The sequence below is a fragment of the Schistosoma mansoni genome, chromosome 2 (assembly GCF_000237925.1).
Source record: "Schistosoma mansoni strain Puerto Rico chromosome 2, complete genome".
Taxonomy (NCBI): domain Eukaryota; kingdom Metazoa; phylum Platyhelminthes; class Trematoda; order Strigeidida; family Schistosomatidae; genus Schistosoma; species Schistosoma mansoni.
The window spans coordinates 6391133-6405530 of NC_031496.1; the positions used below are offsets into that span (position 1 = coordinate 6391133).

At 35.7% G+C, this 14398-nt stretch overlaps 1 protein-coding gene across 1 annotated transcript in view; it reads right to left on the reverse strand.

The window, feature by feature from the left end:
- Positions 1-3058, reverse strand: part of Smp_140600 (Jagged) — a gene marked incomplete at both ends in the record, with an annotated part of 51736 nt that extends 48678 nt beyond the window's left edge. The window contains one exon of the mRNA XM_018795479.1: positions 3023-3058. Coding sequence (XP_018649788.1) covers positions 3023-3058 — 36 coding nt within the window. The remainder of the gene's footprint in view (positions 1-3022) is intronic.
- Between the last annotated feature and the right edge of the window lie 11340 nt (positions 3059-14398).

Here is a 14398-nt window from a genome sequence, read left to right on the forward strand (position 1 = left end):
TTGGGGTGTGTCTGTCTTCTAACTTTTTTATTCTCTATCCCCCTCATACTATTCTCTTTTTCATCACCCACCGGTCCGATTCTTATTGCTGGTAAACCATATTAGAACTGGAACACCAATTTTTAGACATTTAATTTCACACAATACAATCGTTTACTGCATCAATGTTTTGAACATAAACAAATAAGAGTTAGTTAATATTAACGGTGAATATTGTTAATGAAAGAAGAAATTTGTGATTGATTATTTAAACAGTAAATTAATTATTGCAACAATATGGGTTAATGGGAAATGATTCCGGTCCAGTTCAGTGTTCGCAAATTCAAATTCATTTAGTATTCATAGTCAACTAGAATTCATACAGAAAGATGAATGATTAGTAATATGATAAATCAAGCATGTGTACATTCGAAATGAACGACTGGACAAAAGTAACAATGTTTAATGGATCTTGATCGACATGTATGTATTAATTTGATCAAACATGTTGTAAATCCCACTGGAGTAATGGATCAGAAAATCACCATGTTGTAGAGTGTCAACTGGAATCGTAAACATTTATTCAAATCTACTTTTCCTTAGACTGTATCTCAAACATCCATTTGAATAGATATTTCAATTCAAAAGCAACTGTGCATTAAATCTGGTGAACTGACGTGTAGTTGTACGCAACTCTAATTTGCGTATTTCAATTATCCAAACACACAATATGTCGTCTTCATACAATATACAACACATACTACATAATATTGTCAGTATATTTGATTCAATAGGTTACTTACTCATCACATCGAGTATTTTTGATAGATAATCATTCTTAACTGGAATTTAAGATAAATGAAATAAAACAACCAAATGACTGAATGATCATTTACTTCAATATCTATCTCATCATTAATGAGAAAACTAAGAAAATAAATTGGTGGTTATTTTCCGCTTATGTCACACAATGTTTTTATAGGCAATTGTTCAAAATGTTTTACTAGTTCAACAATGTTCATGTGAAAGTGATGTGTTGGATGAACACTTGCGTTTTGTTTGTCGGTTAGTCAAGTTTGTTCTTTCGAATCGGTCTGCAACGTAAAACGCAACCTCACTATCTCAACTCTGATATTTGAATGGAGAACTATCACAAATATGGTGGATGCGTTCTGCAAGAATGTTCGAGCTCGGATTAGTACCAACAAACTGTTCAATTTCATTAGTAGCTTCCGTGTCATTTTGATTACTTTCATTCATTAGACCATCAGGTTGAAGCTTCCGTAGACGCTTGACATAGTATTACAGTTTCTGGATAACCATTGTTCAGTGTATTACATTTGGACATGACATAGTTACTTAATAAAACAATCAAAATATTCAAATGTTTTATCTTACAGGATTCGATATCCAAATCTCTAACAACAATGTATTTCAAATGAATCCGTACAATAATTTGTCTCACATCTGAAATACAAAATAAAATCGGTTAAAAAATCACCCATGAATATCGTTTATTTGAACCCTTCCCCTTTCTTCTGGTGGACGACTGCATTATGAAGATCTACACAATGTACATCTCAGAATCAATTACAAGATTTGGTCTTGGAAAATAACTTGGCTCTCTTTTTACTATAACTCATATCCTCACTCAATTGTGAAAGTCATTGTGAATGTTTAGTCCATGCTTTCACCTTTTATTCATTTGACTAGTTTTGTTCTGTAACATGAAATTATTCCTTCATGAATATTACATGCGTTAATATTCGTTTCAAATTTCAATGCAATCGGAGGTGATGCATGTTTTGTCGCATTTCTACATCTAATTATTTTACCTTGTCACAAACAGAACATGGTCGGTTCTGTGATTTTATGATTGAGGAAACGCGAGTTCAGTGTACCTAAGGAAAACAATTGCATATTCTAGAAAACACATTCGAAGATAGATGGAAAGTAGTGATGAGTATGAATTCCAGTAAGGAATGTCAGGTTATATCTATCATATTCACTAATATCAAGAGAGATAATTCAAGTAAAACTACCTGCTGTCTGATATGGTATCAGCCTGTTACATTTTCTGAATCCGCCCTTAGATTTCATATCTAATTCGTCTACAGAAGAAATAATAAAAGACAAATCACTTCACTAGTTGCATATTCAGTCTGATTAGAAACCACATTGATCTGGAGTAAATAATTTGTGATCAGAGATGTATGGTGACTGATGGAGGAGAAATAGGCTTCTTAACTGAATACCACTGTATCCTGGAATTGATATTGATTTCGAAACTCCGCTAGCTACCGTCCATCTCTTCTAGAAACACTTGTGACTTAGTGACAATATCGAAGTGACCCGTACAGAAAGCATAACTGTCAAAACAGACTGATTAGTTGTAGTCTCGTACATCGATAGGAAAATTCAGATAATGGGTACACACAAACTGAATTAATTCCTAACTTAAAAGTAATCTGGCAAACTGATTGGAAACTTAGGATGCCCTACCAAAACTTCGGCTATTTAAGTCGACGTGATGTACCCATACTGCATAAAACCTACATACATTTCGGCAAACATTTAAGGAGAGGTGATAATGGTCAAGATTTTCCTGTGATCTCAGATAAACTATAGATGTTAATTAAACACTAAAATTTGCATACTACAATTAGCAATGACGACATGGAAATAAAAAATATGAAGTAAAGGTTGGGGTAAACTGTAGGTGAAATTAATTCTCTTTCATTTTAATCACATAAACGACGTTTATACAGCAATACGGCCTAAATGCTCATCACAAAAACACTACTTGTTGTGAGCTAGACGAACATCCTGATATACTCGATAGGTGCAAGTGAGGTTGTGAATGAATCTTAAAAATCACATCTACAGAACCACTAACCCGCACTCATTTATACAATGTCCCCGTCTGTAAAGTATCAAACAGCTGTAGTTATTGATAGGCTAATAACATGGATTAGATCAGATGAAAATAGAAGAAGTCGTTATTATTTGAGATGAATAGGAATAAACTGCGTGTAATTCATTACTTTGACTTACTTTTAGAGCATTCAGCATTTTTCATAATAGATGCTTCCAAATTCGATGAATTGAAATTAACATGAGCTGTATAGAATTAGAGAAGTTGAAGAAATAACAAACTTTAACATAGTACTGGATTACAACATTTGAATTTGTAATAATAAGGGTTTGAGATTCCTCATGGACAGTACCCAGGACCGAATGCGATAGACCTTTGTTACCACATGAGATCTGTTAATTAGGTAATGATATATCTGATATCTTGAGATTCATGTAACTCTCATTTGTTTTGGCTCGTGATTCATCAGCTCAACTCACTTTCTCTCAAGGTTGATTTCCTCAAAAGAAACTTCAAATTGATTCCTTTCAAAGTGTTGATTTGAGTCCGGGATTGGTGGTTTCGAGCCTCAGCGTGAACAATTCCATTATGATCGAGATCTATTCATCCTACCAGTCTCAAGTAAGAGAAAATTGTATTGTTGAATTTTCATGTTAAACGAATACTTAATATCAGTGTGGGGTGTGTTGTTTGTTATTTATGTGCGGGTGAGAATGACAATGATTGGTTGTTTTACTGAGTCAGAAATGTGGATAGTGTGACAGGTGTCATATTTGTTATATATTTACCTATCCTGATCATTATTGTTGTTGGATTGAGTCAGACTTTGGGTGTGTGGAAATATATTGACGTTCTAGTGAGGTTAATCTCGTGTTCTTGATCTGAGTTGTGTTGAAGTCTTGTAGAATATACACTTGGAAGGAATCTAGTGTAGATGTTCGTCTAAGGTAAATTACCGTCCTACATGCGTGTAAAAATTGAAAGGACTGTTATAAGAAGAAACTCTAGCGTTACAACTAGTATCCTACCGTTTATAACAATTGGCGACGTGATCAAAACGGATCTACGCTTACATATTCAGTTAAAATGAATTTTAAAATGGATGATTTGAAAACCTTATTACAACGGCAAAATTCTCTAATCGAATTATTAGTCAAGAATATGTCGATATCCTCAAGAACCAATGTGTCTAATTCCACTATGACACCAGATTTTATTGCACATTCAATAATTGAATTAAGATTTGATCCAGAAAGTGGAGATACTTTTGAGGCGTGATTTAAACGCCATAAGGGTTGGTTAACTAATCATTGTAAAGAGCGCAACAAAGGTTCAAAACTGAAATTAATATTACGAATGCTCGGGGTGTCTGAAGATGAAAAATTCTGTAATTCTATCATCCCAAAGAAACCATTCGGCATAACCCTTCAGGGAAACAGTTGAGTGCCTGACACGTATATTTGAAGAACGATCATCAATTTTTCACACTAGATACCAGTATTTCAGCTTGTAAAGAAAGTACAGGACGACTATGTGACGTATGCAAGCATCGTGAACCGGGAATGAGAGCGGTTTCGTTTAGAAGAAATGTCCTCAGATCAGTTCAAATGTCTTATTTTTGTCTGTGGATTACAATCTTCAGTAGATGCAGATATTAGAACGCGGATTCTAGCAAGAATCGAACAAGATTCTAATATCAGTCAGCAATCAGTATCCGAAGAGTGTCAAAGAATGGTTAATTTGAAGCATGACACGTATCTCGTAGAAAGGAACAGTGAACACGCACGAGTCAAAGCTTTGAGGAAATCGTTTAACGGTAATAGAGATTCGAAATCCCAGCAAATCCCAAATGAAGTGAAATCCAAAACGTCTTGCTGGCGATGTGGTAAGTTTTTGATGCTTGTTTGTTCTCTGAGCTGGATGGTTTGGTCGTGGAGCTTTCATCGTCCTTCTGAACGACATCATCAGCACAAACTTCGGGTAGAAGTCTCATTCTGCAAATGTTTGTTACTTTAAAACGAATACGTTTTCAACATGGTGAATATAGCCATGTTCAAGTATGTTGTAAAAGTAGGCCGAAAGTTGCTGACCGTCAGCATATGTTCCGTAAGAGAAACAAGATGCAGGCTTCAGAAGAAACACCGCATAACCGCAAGTTAAGGGAAGATAGCGTGGTTGCTTTTATTTCACTTGAACCGGAAATAAAAATAGTGTTCTTTTATACTATTGGAATTCTGTCAGTAACGGCGGAAGAGGTTAAAGAAGCCACAGCCAGTGATCTTCTACTCAAAAGAATAAAAGAAGCTGTTTTAGAGGGTTGGAAAGAAAATAAGGCTGATCGAGAGTTTGACTAATTTTTCCTGAGACATGAGTCTAAATCGATCTACTGAAATCGTTTGATATATGGCGATCGTGTTGTTATCCCTGAATCTCTTCATTATTTTGTGCTTAGATAGTTTCACATTGCTCATCCGGGAATGAACAGAATGAAAGTAGTTATGCGTAGTTATGTCTATTGACCATCCATGGATAAGGCTGTGTAAGAACACGTATTGAAATGTCGTTGATGTGCCGAAGGTGCAAAAGATCCACCGGAAGTAGAATCCCAGCCATGGCCAGAAAAGAAACAGCCTTGGGTTCGACTACACGTTGATTATGCTGGAACAAAAAGTGGACAATAGTTTTAGTGGTGTAGATTCGTACTCAAAATGGCCTGAAATTGATGTTGTACGAAGACCATCTACGTCTGAAACACTGCTACATCCCAGACAACTATTTGGTAGGTTTGGTACATCTAATGCTTTGGTTTCAGATGACGGAACGCAGTTCACGTCGTCAGAGCTTGCAGAGTTTTGTAAACAAAATGGAATCGAACACATCAGAACTCCACCGTATCACCCTCAGCCAACCGAGCAGGCGGAGAAATCTTTTGATATTCTCAAGCAAGCTCTCTTAAAGATGGGAGGAGAAGACAATATCGAAAAGGCTCTGAAACAATTTTCAATTTCTTATAGAATTAAACAGAGTCCAAACTGTCAAAACGGGGAATCACCAGCCGAATAATATTTGGCTGAACAATTAGAATATTTTGTAATGTTTTGAACCCGAAAGACAGAATGAGTGGACTATAAAAAAATAAGAAATAGAATTGCCCGAAAATTTGAAAATTCAAAGCTTGTGACTTAGTCTATGCACTCGATTTCTGCCCTGGCAAGTCAAAATGGATATTTAGGTGAAAAAAAGCGACGTGGAACGGTATTGTATGAAGTAATGGTCAAAAATACACCAATTATTAGACACAGAAATCAACGGCGAGATAGAAAAAGTGTTTATGAGTCATCTAAACCCAAATCTTTATCAATGTAAGTAATATGTGATACATTTAATATGCCACAACCACCACCACAAGTTAAAATGAGAAAAAATGACCTGGAATCAGAAGTTAAACGAAGATAATCCAGAGGACAGAAACAAACGAGATTTTTTCAAATAGACCCCAGAGTGAAATCATACGGCCAAACTTCACGAAGGAGGTGATGTATGGGTGAGAATGACAATGATTGGTTGTTTTACTGAGTCAGAAATGTGGATAGTGTGACAGGTGTCATATTTGTTATATATTTACCTATCCTGATTATTATTGTTGTTGGATTGAGTCAGACTTTGGGTGTGTGGAAATATATTGACGTTCTAGTGAGGCTAATCTCGTGTTCTTGATCTGAGTTGTGTTGAAGTCTTGTAGAATATACACTTGGAAGGAATCTAGTGTAGATGTTCGTCTAAGGTAAATTACCGTCCTACATGCGTGTAAAAATTGAAAGGACTGTTATAAGAAGAAACTCTAGCATTATAACTATTATCCAACCTTCATAACAGTTATGTTTTCAATTGACATCATCAACCGATCATTGTTGAAACACTACTACTAAATATTTCAAAGTTTAATTCTCAAAATCGTTCATTTTGAGGAACTTTCGAAGTTGTATCAATGGGAGTTTCACAATCTTCACTTCACTTCATATTATTAAGAGAATCAGTCTGCAAATTATGTCATTGTGCTTCGAATGTTGAAAAGTATTCGGTTATTAAATAAACTTACGATATTTCTCCTTGTAATTTTTCTGCAAATTTCGAGTAGCTATAAAAGCAATAAAGCAGATTACAAATTAATTTGGTTTCAATATGGATGTCTATGAATAAGTTATGTCTGAGGAAGTGATAAGTGAATGTGGTTTGATAGACGATTGAGTATATTACGCATTGACTGGATATAGAAACATGGACCGATGATGAAACTATGTGAATTATTTCGACCACTCGCTCGACACGTGTTGAAAGTCTCAATAAGCCAATCGACAACTTTTTACTTGACTCAAGTCTTGGTGTTCACCACGATATCTGCATGTTCTAGATTTGGTGTTTATCGATGTTGATTACAAACTCCGTTGAGAGTCCCTAGTTTCTTGTGACTATCGTTCATTATTCTTCAAGTTGTGTTGGTGAATAGGAGATTTCAAGCCCTAACAAAAGATATCTATTTTCACTTTTTGTCAAATTACTAGTTCTACAGTATGTTTGCTCACAATGTCAGAATAAAACTTACACTACATTAAGTAAACTAGTTGTGATGCAATTTCGCACTCACATTGCCATTCGATGAATTATTTATGGTTTGCTAAAGAATTTATCATACAAAGACAAATGAAAATATTGAGCACACACATCAAGATTCAACACTTCAATGTTGACTATCCAGTCACAGAACTAACTTCAGAAACCTATCATTCTACGAAACTATTTTACCAGGATGTTATGCCTGTACTTACTTTCAGAAGTAATGGTAGAATTTTGTCAGAATTATCAAAGATAAACTACAGGGTGCCGAATTAGTGGCATAAGTCATGTTGCAATCGTATTATGTAAGGATGAACTTTATTGACTTTCATACATGAGATGTATTTGTTGGTCAGTGGATTCAAAAATCAACATGGAAGTGAATAATAATGAAATGTGGAATCGAAATTAAACCACTGTATGAGAATAATTTCTGTTACTTGACAAAACTTGAAGGGCTCTATAGGAGATCCAATATTCACTTCTACATTTGATAACTAAAATCATTAATGTAATTAGAGAACTGGATTAGTGTTCACATACACTCATCGATATTCTTCATTCTATTTGGATCTGCTTTTATGATTTTATCTGAAATAAACACGATAATGTAGAGCAACTCAGTTAAAGAACAAAGTGATCTAGTTACATTTCAAAAATGGCACTTCAGTAGTGCAAAAGGTTATAACATTGAAGATTTAATAATCAAATTACCTCTCAAGGATTTTATTTTCCCGTCGCGGTCTCTGACAGACCTTACGATCTCTGTCATCCGTTCTGAAGATTAACCAAATTGTGTTTTATTATTCATTTTGTTACTGGACATTCAAATTATTTACATGTGAAAGCATTTATCAGCAACATCGAAAAAGCGATTTCATTATGATGAATATATTAAAGTCATTATAATACAGAACATCACACTAGTCTCAGCAAATAATTAATGGAGTGATATGATTTCAAACACGCTATTATACATCTATGAAATTGGAGTCCTCAGACACAAACGAATGGACCCAGTTATTCTTCATTTAAATGGTAGGTAACAACGTGTATTTCATGAACACGTTTGACAGTATCATAAAAAGTCTGTACAACGCAGATTAACCATTACTTGCCTTCCGATTTAGAAATCTCTTCTATTAAATCTTCAAATTGATTTGATTCGACATCTGAAAAATGAAATAGGATTAGCCACTACAATACGAATTTTAGTTGATTGTTGGAAACTTCGATGTCGAGATTCGAAACATTATTCATTAAAGCATCTTCATAAAACTGTTATTGAAGCGAGTGCTTCATTATAAATTAGTTGCAACCGTTTATCGGTCAACAGAATAATTGAACACCCACTTATTCATTGTAATATTGTGTCCTATAGTTTGATGAACGATTTCAATCGTGGCATATAAATTTCAACAGAAGGGGAGTGTTATTTGTGTTGATTTGTTTGTAGTTTCAAAAAGTAAATTTAAAAATTGTTCACTGACTAAAGGTTGTTGATTGTGTTTGGTCTGGTGGACGATTACTACTATGATAATGCACCAGAATTGACACTTGAAAGAAGAAAATCAATGATTGAATATCAACGAATAGTTATCAACAGAAACAAATATTTTGACTCAAACAATGTTCCTATCAACTATTGTTACGTAGTTGAATACTCACAATGGATTAAAACGGTATACTTATGTCTAGAACCTATCTTAGCACTATTCAGAAAGTAGACAATCTAGAAATTTAACAAAACAGAAAAATTTGCTCAAACATTATTCAAAGCACAACAATCCACGTAAACGACACACAGTTTTAACCGGATTCAAGATGTGTTTTAAGACTTATGACGACGATGGTGGTGAGGACGAAAATGACAGTATTATGATTCTGTTTGTACAGTGGATCAGGTGTGAATATCTCAGGATGTATTTGAAAAAGTGCATTTTAAATATTAGTGATTACTTACATGTCTGTGTGGATGTATGAAGAAGCAAAAGCAGTGCAGCTACGTGAAACGAAACTAAGTAAACCATATTCACCGAAACTACATCATTTAGTCTTCCGCTTATATACAATCATAAAATGAAGGTGGAACGTGGGGGTGAGTATTATTCACTGTATAAAAGATCAATCAACGTAATTAAATTAAGAAACTATGCAAAATTCAAGGGGATAATTAGGTTAAACAGACACTATGCAAATATACTTTGACAATGATTAAGCGTCTGGAAAAAAATATTCAACCGTCAAATAGTTCTGGGTCAAACTCATCTCATGAATGTAATTAGTGTTTTCCGAAGAGAGAGAGAATATGAAATCAGGCGACTTTTTTAAATAAAAATAATAATCTGAAAATATTTGTCTACTGCTGATTACGTGAGAATTTTATCAATACACTATGGTTTTTATTTCTATGATCGGACGATTTCCAAAAGTAATATCCAGGTAAATATGTATCTGAATAATCCATGTATTTTACCTGATGAACGACACTATCCGTTAACCAACCGACGGAAATGAGTACGACGATTTCTAGGGCTAATTAATGATCACTTACGCTACGTTGTGTATCAAAACTTCTATCATTGACTAACGCGAGATGTGAACATCCGCGGACATCTCATCTATCAGCAGAGGTGATGCGAGCATTCGAAAATGCCAAGAAGGCACTAAACGAAGAAACGAAATTGACTAGGCTAAAAAGCGAAATTCTATTAATTATCATGACCGATTCATCAAATGTGGCGGTTGGAGCCTTTTTGAAACAGTTAGTAAGCGGCACGTGGGAACCGCTCTCATTTTCTCGAAGAGATTAAATTTATTTGGCAACAAAACACATTTGACAAATGTTAGGAGGTAAAAATTTAACTCAGTACACGGGACACAAATTGCTGACGAAAGCATCAGGATAGAAACAAGGTAAATATTCTCCGAGGGAAATCTGACAGTTGGAATTTAATTTTCAGTTCACATCCGATATACGATACATTATAGGCCAAGAAAACGAAGTAACTGACGTACTATGATATTATCTGACGTTCAGTCTTTCAACGGTTTAGATCTAGCTTCTATGTAGAGAATATGCTTGAGTAGTGTAAACACAAATATATATGAAGGAGTGTGGAAGAAAGGAAAATCTAAGAGAAGGTTTGTGGAGAATTTAGTATGCGAACGAGCTACAGCTACATTCCTAATGATGAAGGAGACCAATACAAGCGCCACATCAAGACAACAAGAACACTTAAACCAGAAGTTGATAGAAAGGATTTAACACAAACCACAGATCACTGAGTAGCAGTACATATCATGTTTGTCAAGTTCATCAGCAGTGATAGAATTGTAATCATCAAGTTACAGTGTGGACAGTAATCCTATCGACGGAAATCTCTGGTTGACCTAGGTTTCAGGCTAGTTAGCACTACTGAACAAGACAAACCAACAATACTGACAGAGTTGATGCCTCTTCTGGGACTCGAAGTCTCGTCACATATCTTCAGTTTGAGATGTTACCATCAGGGTATTCACGAAATATATAACTATCTGATCAACAATATCATTTCAGAAACTAACTTTTCAACTTTTACACACAATGTATGCACAGAAACTAGTCACCTAGAATAAATCCAAGTACAGCGTTACATATCCTTTCACTCTTTACTTGATACCATTCAACTTCGCCTTTTTTTTTTACTTCAATTATGGTGAGAAGACTAATTTTTTTTAAAACAAAATACTCCTACGTCTTGACATTCTTTTTTTCTTTCTCTCTTTCGCCTAATTATTTCTCCTATGAAATAATTCTTCTCTAAATTAATTGAGTCTGTGTGCCAGAAAGATGATGACTGCTGAAAAAACACGTTCCAACAAATTGTATAAGAATAATAATCACAGTGATAATATCAAGTTCATTCACATGTGATTTCAATGTTCAGTTCATTTATTCTTGCTTAATTTTGCTTCTTTGAGTTTAATAAAAGCGATACACTTATGGACATATATAAACAAATGGATACACTCACATCAAATGATTATTGTTTTGTGATTGTTGAAAAACGAGATGTTCTTTACTTAACCTAAGTTACTCACAGACTTGCCTTCCTGACGACTTACCTACTTGACTATCCGCCACTAACTTAACAAATACCGGTTGAACAAATTTTTGGAAGAAATCAAAAAAGAGTGTAATAAACATGTGAAAATTGCAGGGCAGGAATAATTCTCATAGAAGAAAGCAGAGAAAGTTCAAGAGTTCTGATTGTTTACGTTTCCATTTAACGAGTTTTATTAAATAAAATAGAAATTTATGTTGAACTGTTTCTTAATAATTTGTCTGCAACTCAGGGCTAACTGATTCTCATCGATCAATATACTATGTGACTACCGGTCTTTGTGACTCAGTAACATTGAAAATTCTTTCTGATTCTACGTGGATACAATCATTTGGAGGGAAGATTATGTTTCACGTAAACTGAAATTTATCAGAAAATGCGTCTTACTTCTCGAGACATCTGATATTCACTGTGAAACTGAAACATGATACTCCCGGTAATTCTTCATGATATTTCTGAGGTCAAGACTGAAAGTAAGTGGCATGAGAACAAAACTTATTTCCCAGTTTACTTACTTACCGGAAACAAGATTATTTGATTGCTTTCGGGTACGTTTGTTATTCTGCATGTTCTGCAAGCATACTGAGAGGAGTGAATGAAGTGCCATTTATTTATTCAATGTGTGACACATAGTCATATATTTTTCCAGATCTCACTGAGAGATTCCGTTTCAGCACTGGTTGGAGGAATTATTTCTGAAGTTTTCTTGAGTTTTAAAAACTTTTGATAAGACATCTCCAGAGCTCACAACTAAATACGCTTTTCCGAGTACCACATTCACAGCGTATCTGACAGGAGTTGAACTAAAGTGAACATGAACACGAGTGGGAACAATCGAATGTATTTAAACACTAAATTACAGAATACCTTACTAAAGTCTGACAATCGTACAGTAAACAGTTAACTTGCAAACTATCAATCAAGTGTATATAAGTAGCCAACACCACATACCTCCTGTAGAACAGAAATGGCCATATTGAATATTTATGTTTTTACTTATTTGAATACATAAACATTGTTAAAACGAGGAACTGATTACATGTGTGCCACACAATAACATTGAGCCTCTGAAGAGATAGATAATGTAAATTTGTCTAGAATGAAGGAGAACAACAGCGAACAGAAATTTGTGTATGAGTGCGAAGTAACAATAATGGGAGAGGTAGTTCAGTTAGCGAAAAGACAACCAGAAAGAGCTCTTTCAGTAAGAAAAGCTATGTTTACTTTCTTTAAAGAAAATGAGAGTTGGCGCACGATCGTCCTTGGCTTCTATTCTGAGCCATGTATAATAACTTCTCTAGTCACCGTGACACAATATCTCTAGGACCTTGATCAGGTAGTCATGAAGGACCAAGAGAGGCCAGCCTTGTGCAGCTTTCTTTCACACAATGAAACAATATGGTAAACTGAATATCTATCCGCTTTTTCCAACCAGTCCTGGCGTCGGCAAATAATGCACGACATGGAATTCTGAGGAACAACATTCGAAAGACATGTTCGAGCCACCGAAGTCGATGATTCAAGAAGTGATACTATCTGAATTATCGTCGCTGTGCCTGAATACAAACTGCAGAACTTCTGCGCTACCAACATGGTATTGTCACTGGATATCGGCAATCTTTCGGAAACAACGACGATCAAACAGGTAGTCGCTTAGCGTACTCAACTCGGAGAGAACAGGTTTCGAAAGCACAGAGTAAAACTGCCCTCACCGACGCGTTGACGATCCGAACTTATCAGCCGGCCCAACATCACGAAGATGTCAAAGATGTCCCAGATTGGTACAGGCTGCTCTGACTTTCAATATGCGTGAATTGATCTCATCACTCACTCCACCACCAGCACTTATACAGCTATCCAGACTTCCGAACTTCTCAACTTCTTCTATCTGCTTACTACCCAGAATGAGTGCAAGATTTGAGTCCTGCCAGACCTGTTAAAGTTCTTTGCACATTGAAGGTGCAAAGCACATACCATACTTACGGACACTAGTTGTCATCTGAACTAGTGGATATTATTGTACAGTAAGAAAATATCATCCGCATACTGAAGTTTGAGAAGTCTTACTGGAGGCAACAGATCTACACCGCCATCACGTTCATCCATCGAGGATGTTTTCAAAACGTCATAGATAGCAAAGTTAAAGAGAAATGGTGTGATTGAGCAACCTTGCCCAACCCCACTCCTTGAGTAGAACAGAAGAGATAAGTGTTTGTATTCCTTCACTATACTTGAGGATTTCAAGATTTTGATGAACATGTCGGGCACACTCTTCCCCAACATACAATCCCAGAGTGAAGTCCTGTTCAGTGAAACGAAAGTGGCCATAATGTTAAAAATCACTACGATCGTTGGTTTGCGATAAGTTTGGCGATATTGTGACATTTGGCAAAGGGTGAACAGGGATGATGAATACATTTTTCGACCAAGACGAAAGCAAACCTGCTACTCTCGTGTCAATCTTTCTCCACTTTCAAACGGTCCACGACGTATGACGGATGTCAATAGTTTGGACGCAATCGGAAGTAAACTAATGGCCCGATAGTTGTTACAGATACTACGTGAACCCTTTATAAAGATAGGGACAACTGACCACTCATTCCATGATGTTGATGCACTGTCTAGTTGGAAGACATCTGTAAACAACGCATTCATTTCCGTGACCATAAGGTCGCCACCACCTTTAAAGCGACTGAGGAGATGTTGTCTGAGTGTAGTGGTTCGTGGCTCCTTAGGATTTGAGTTTTCTTGCAGAATTCCACCTCGTTGGGTGGATTAGTCATCACAGGCAGTAGAGGGCAGAACAGTCTGATCGATGTCGTGA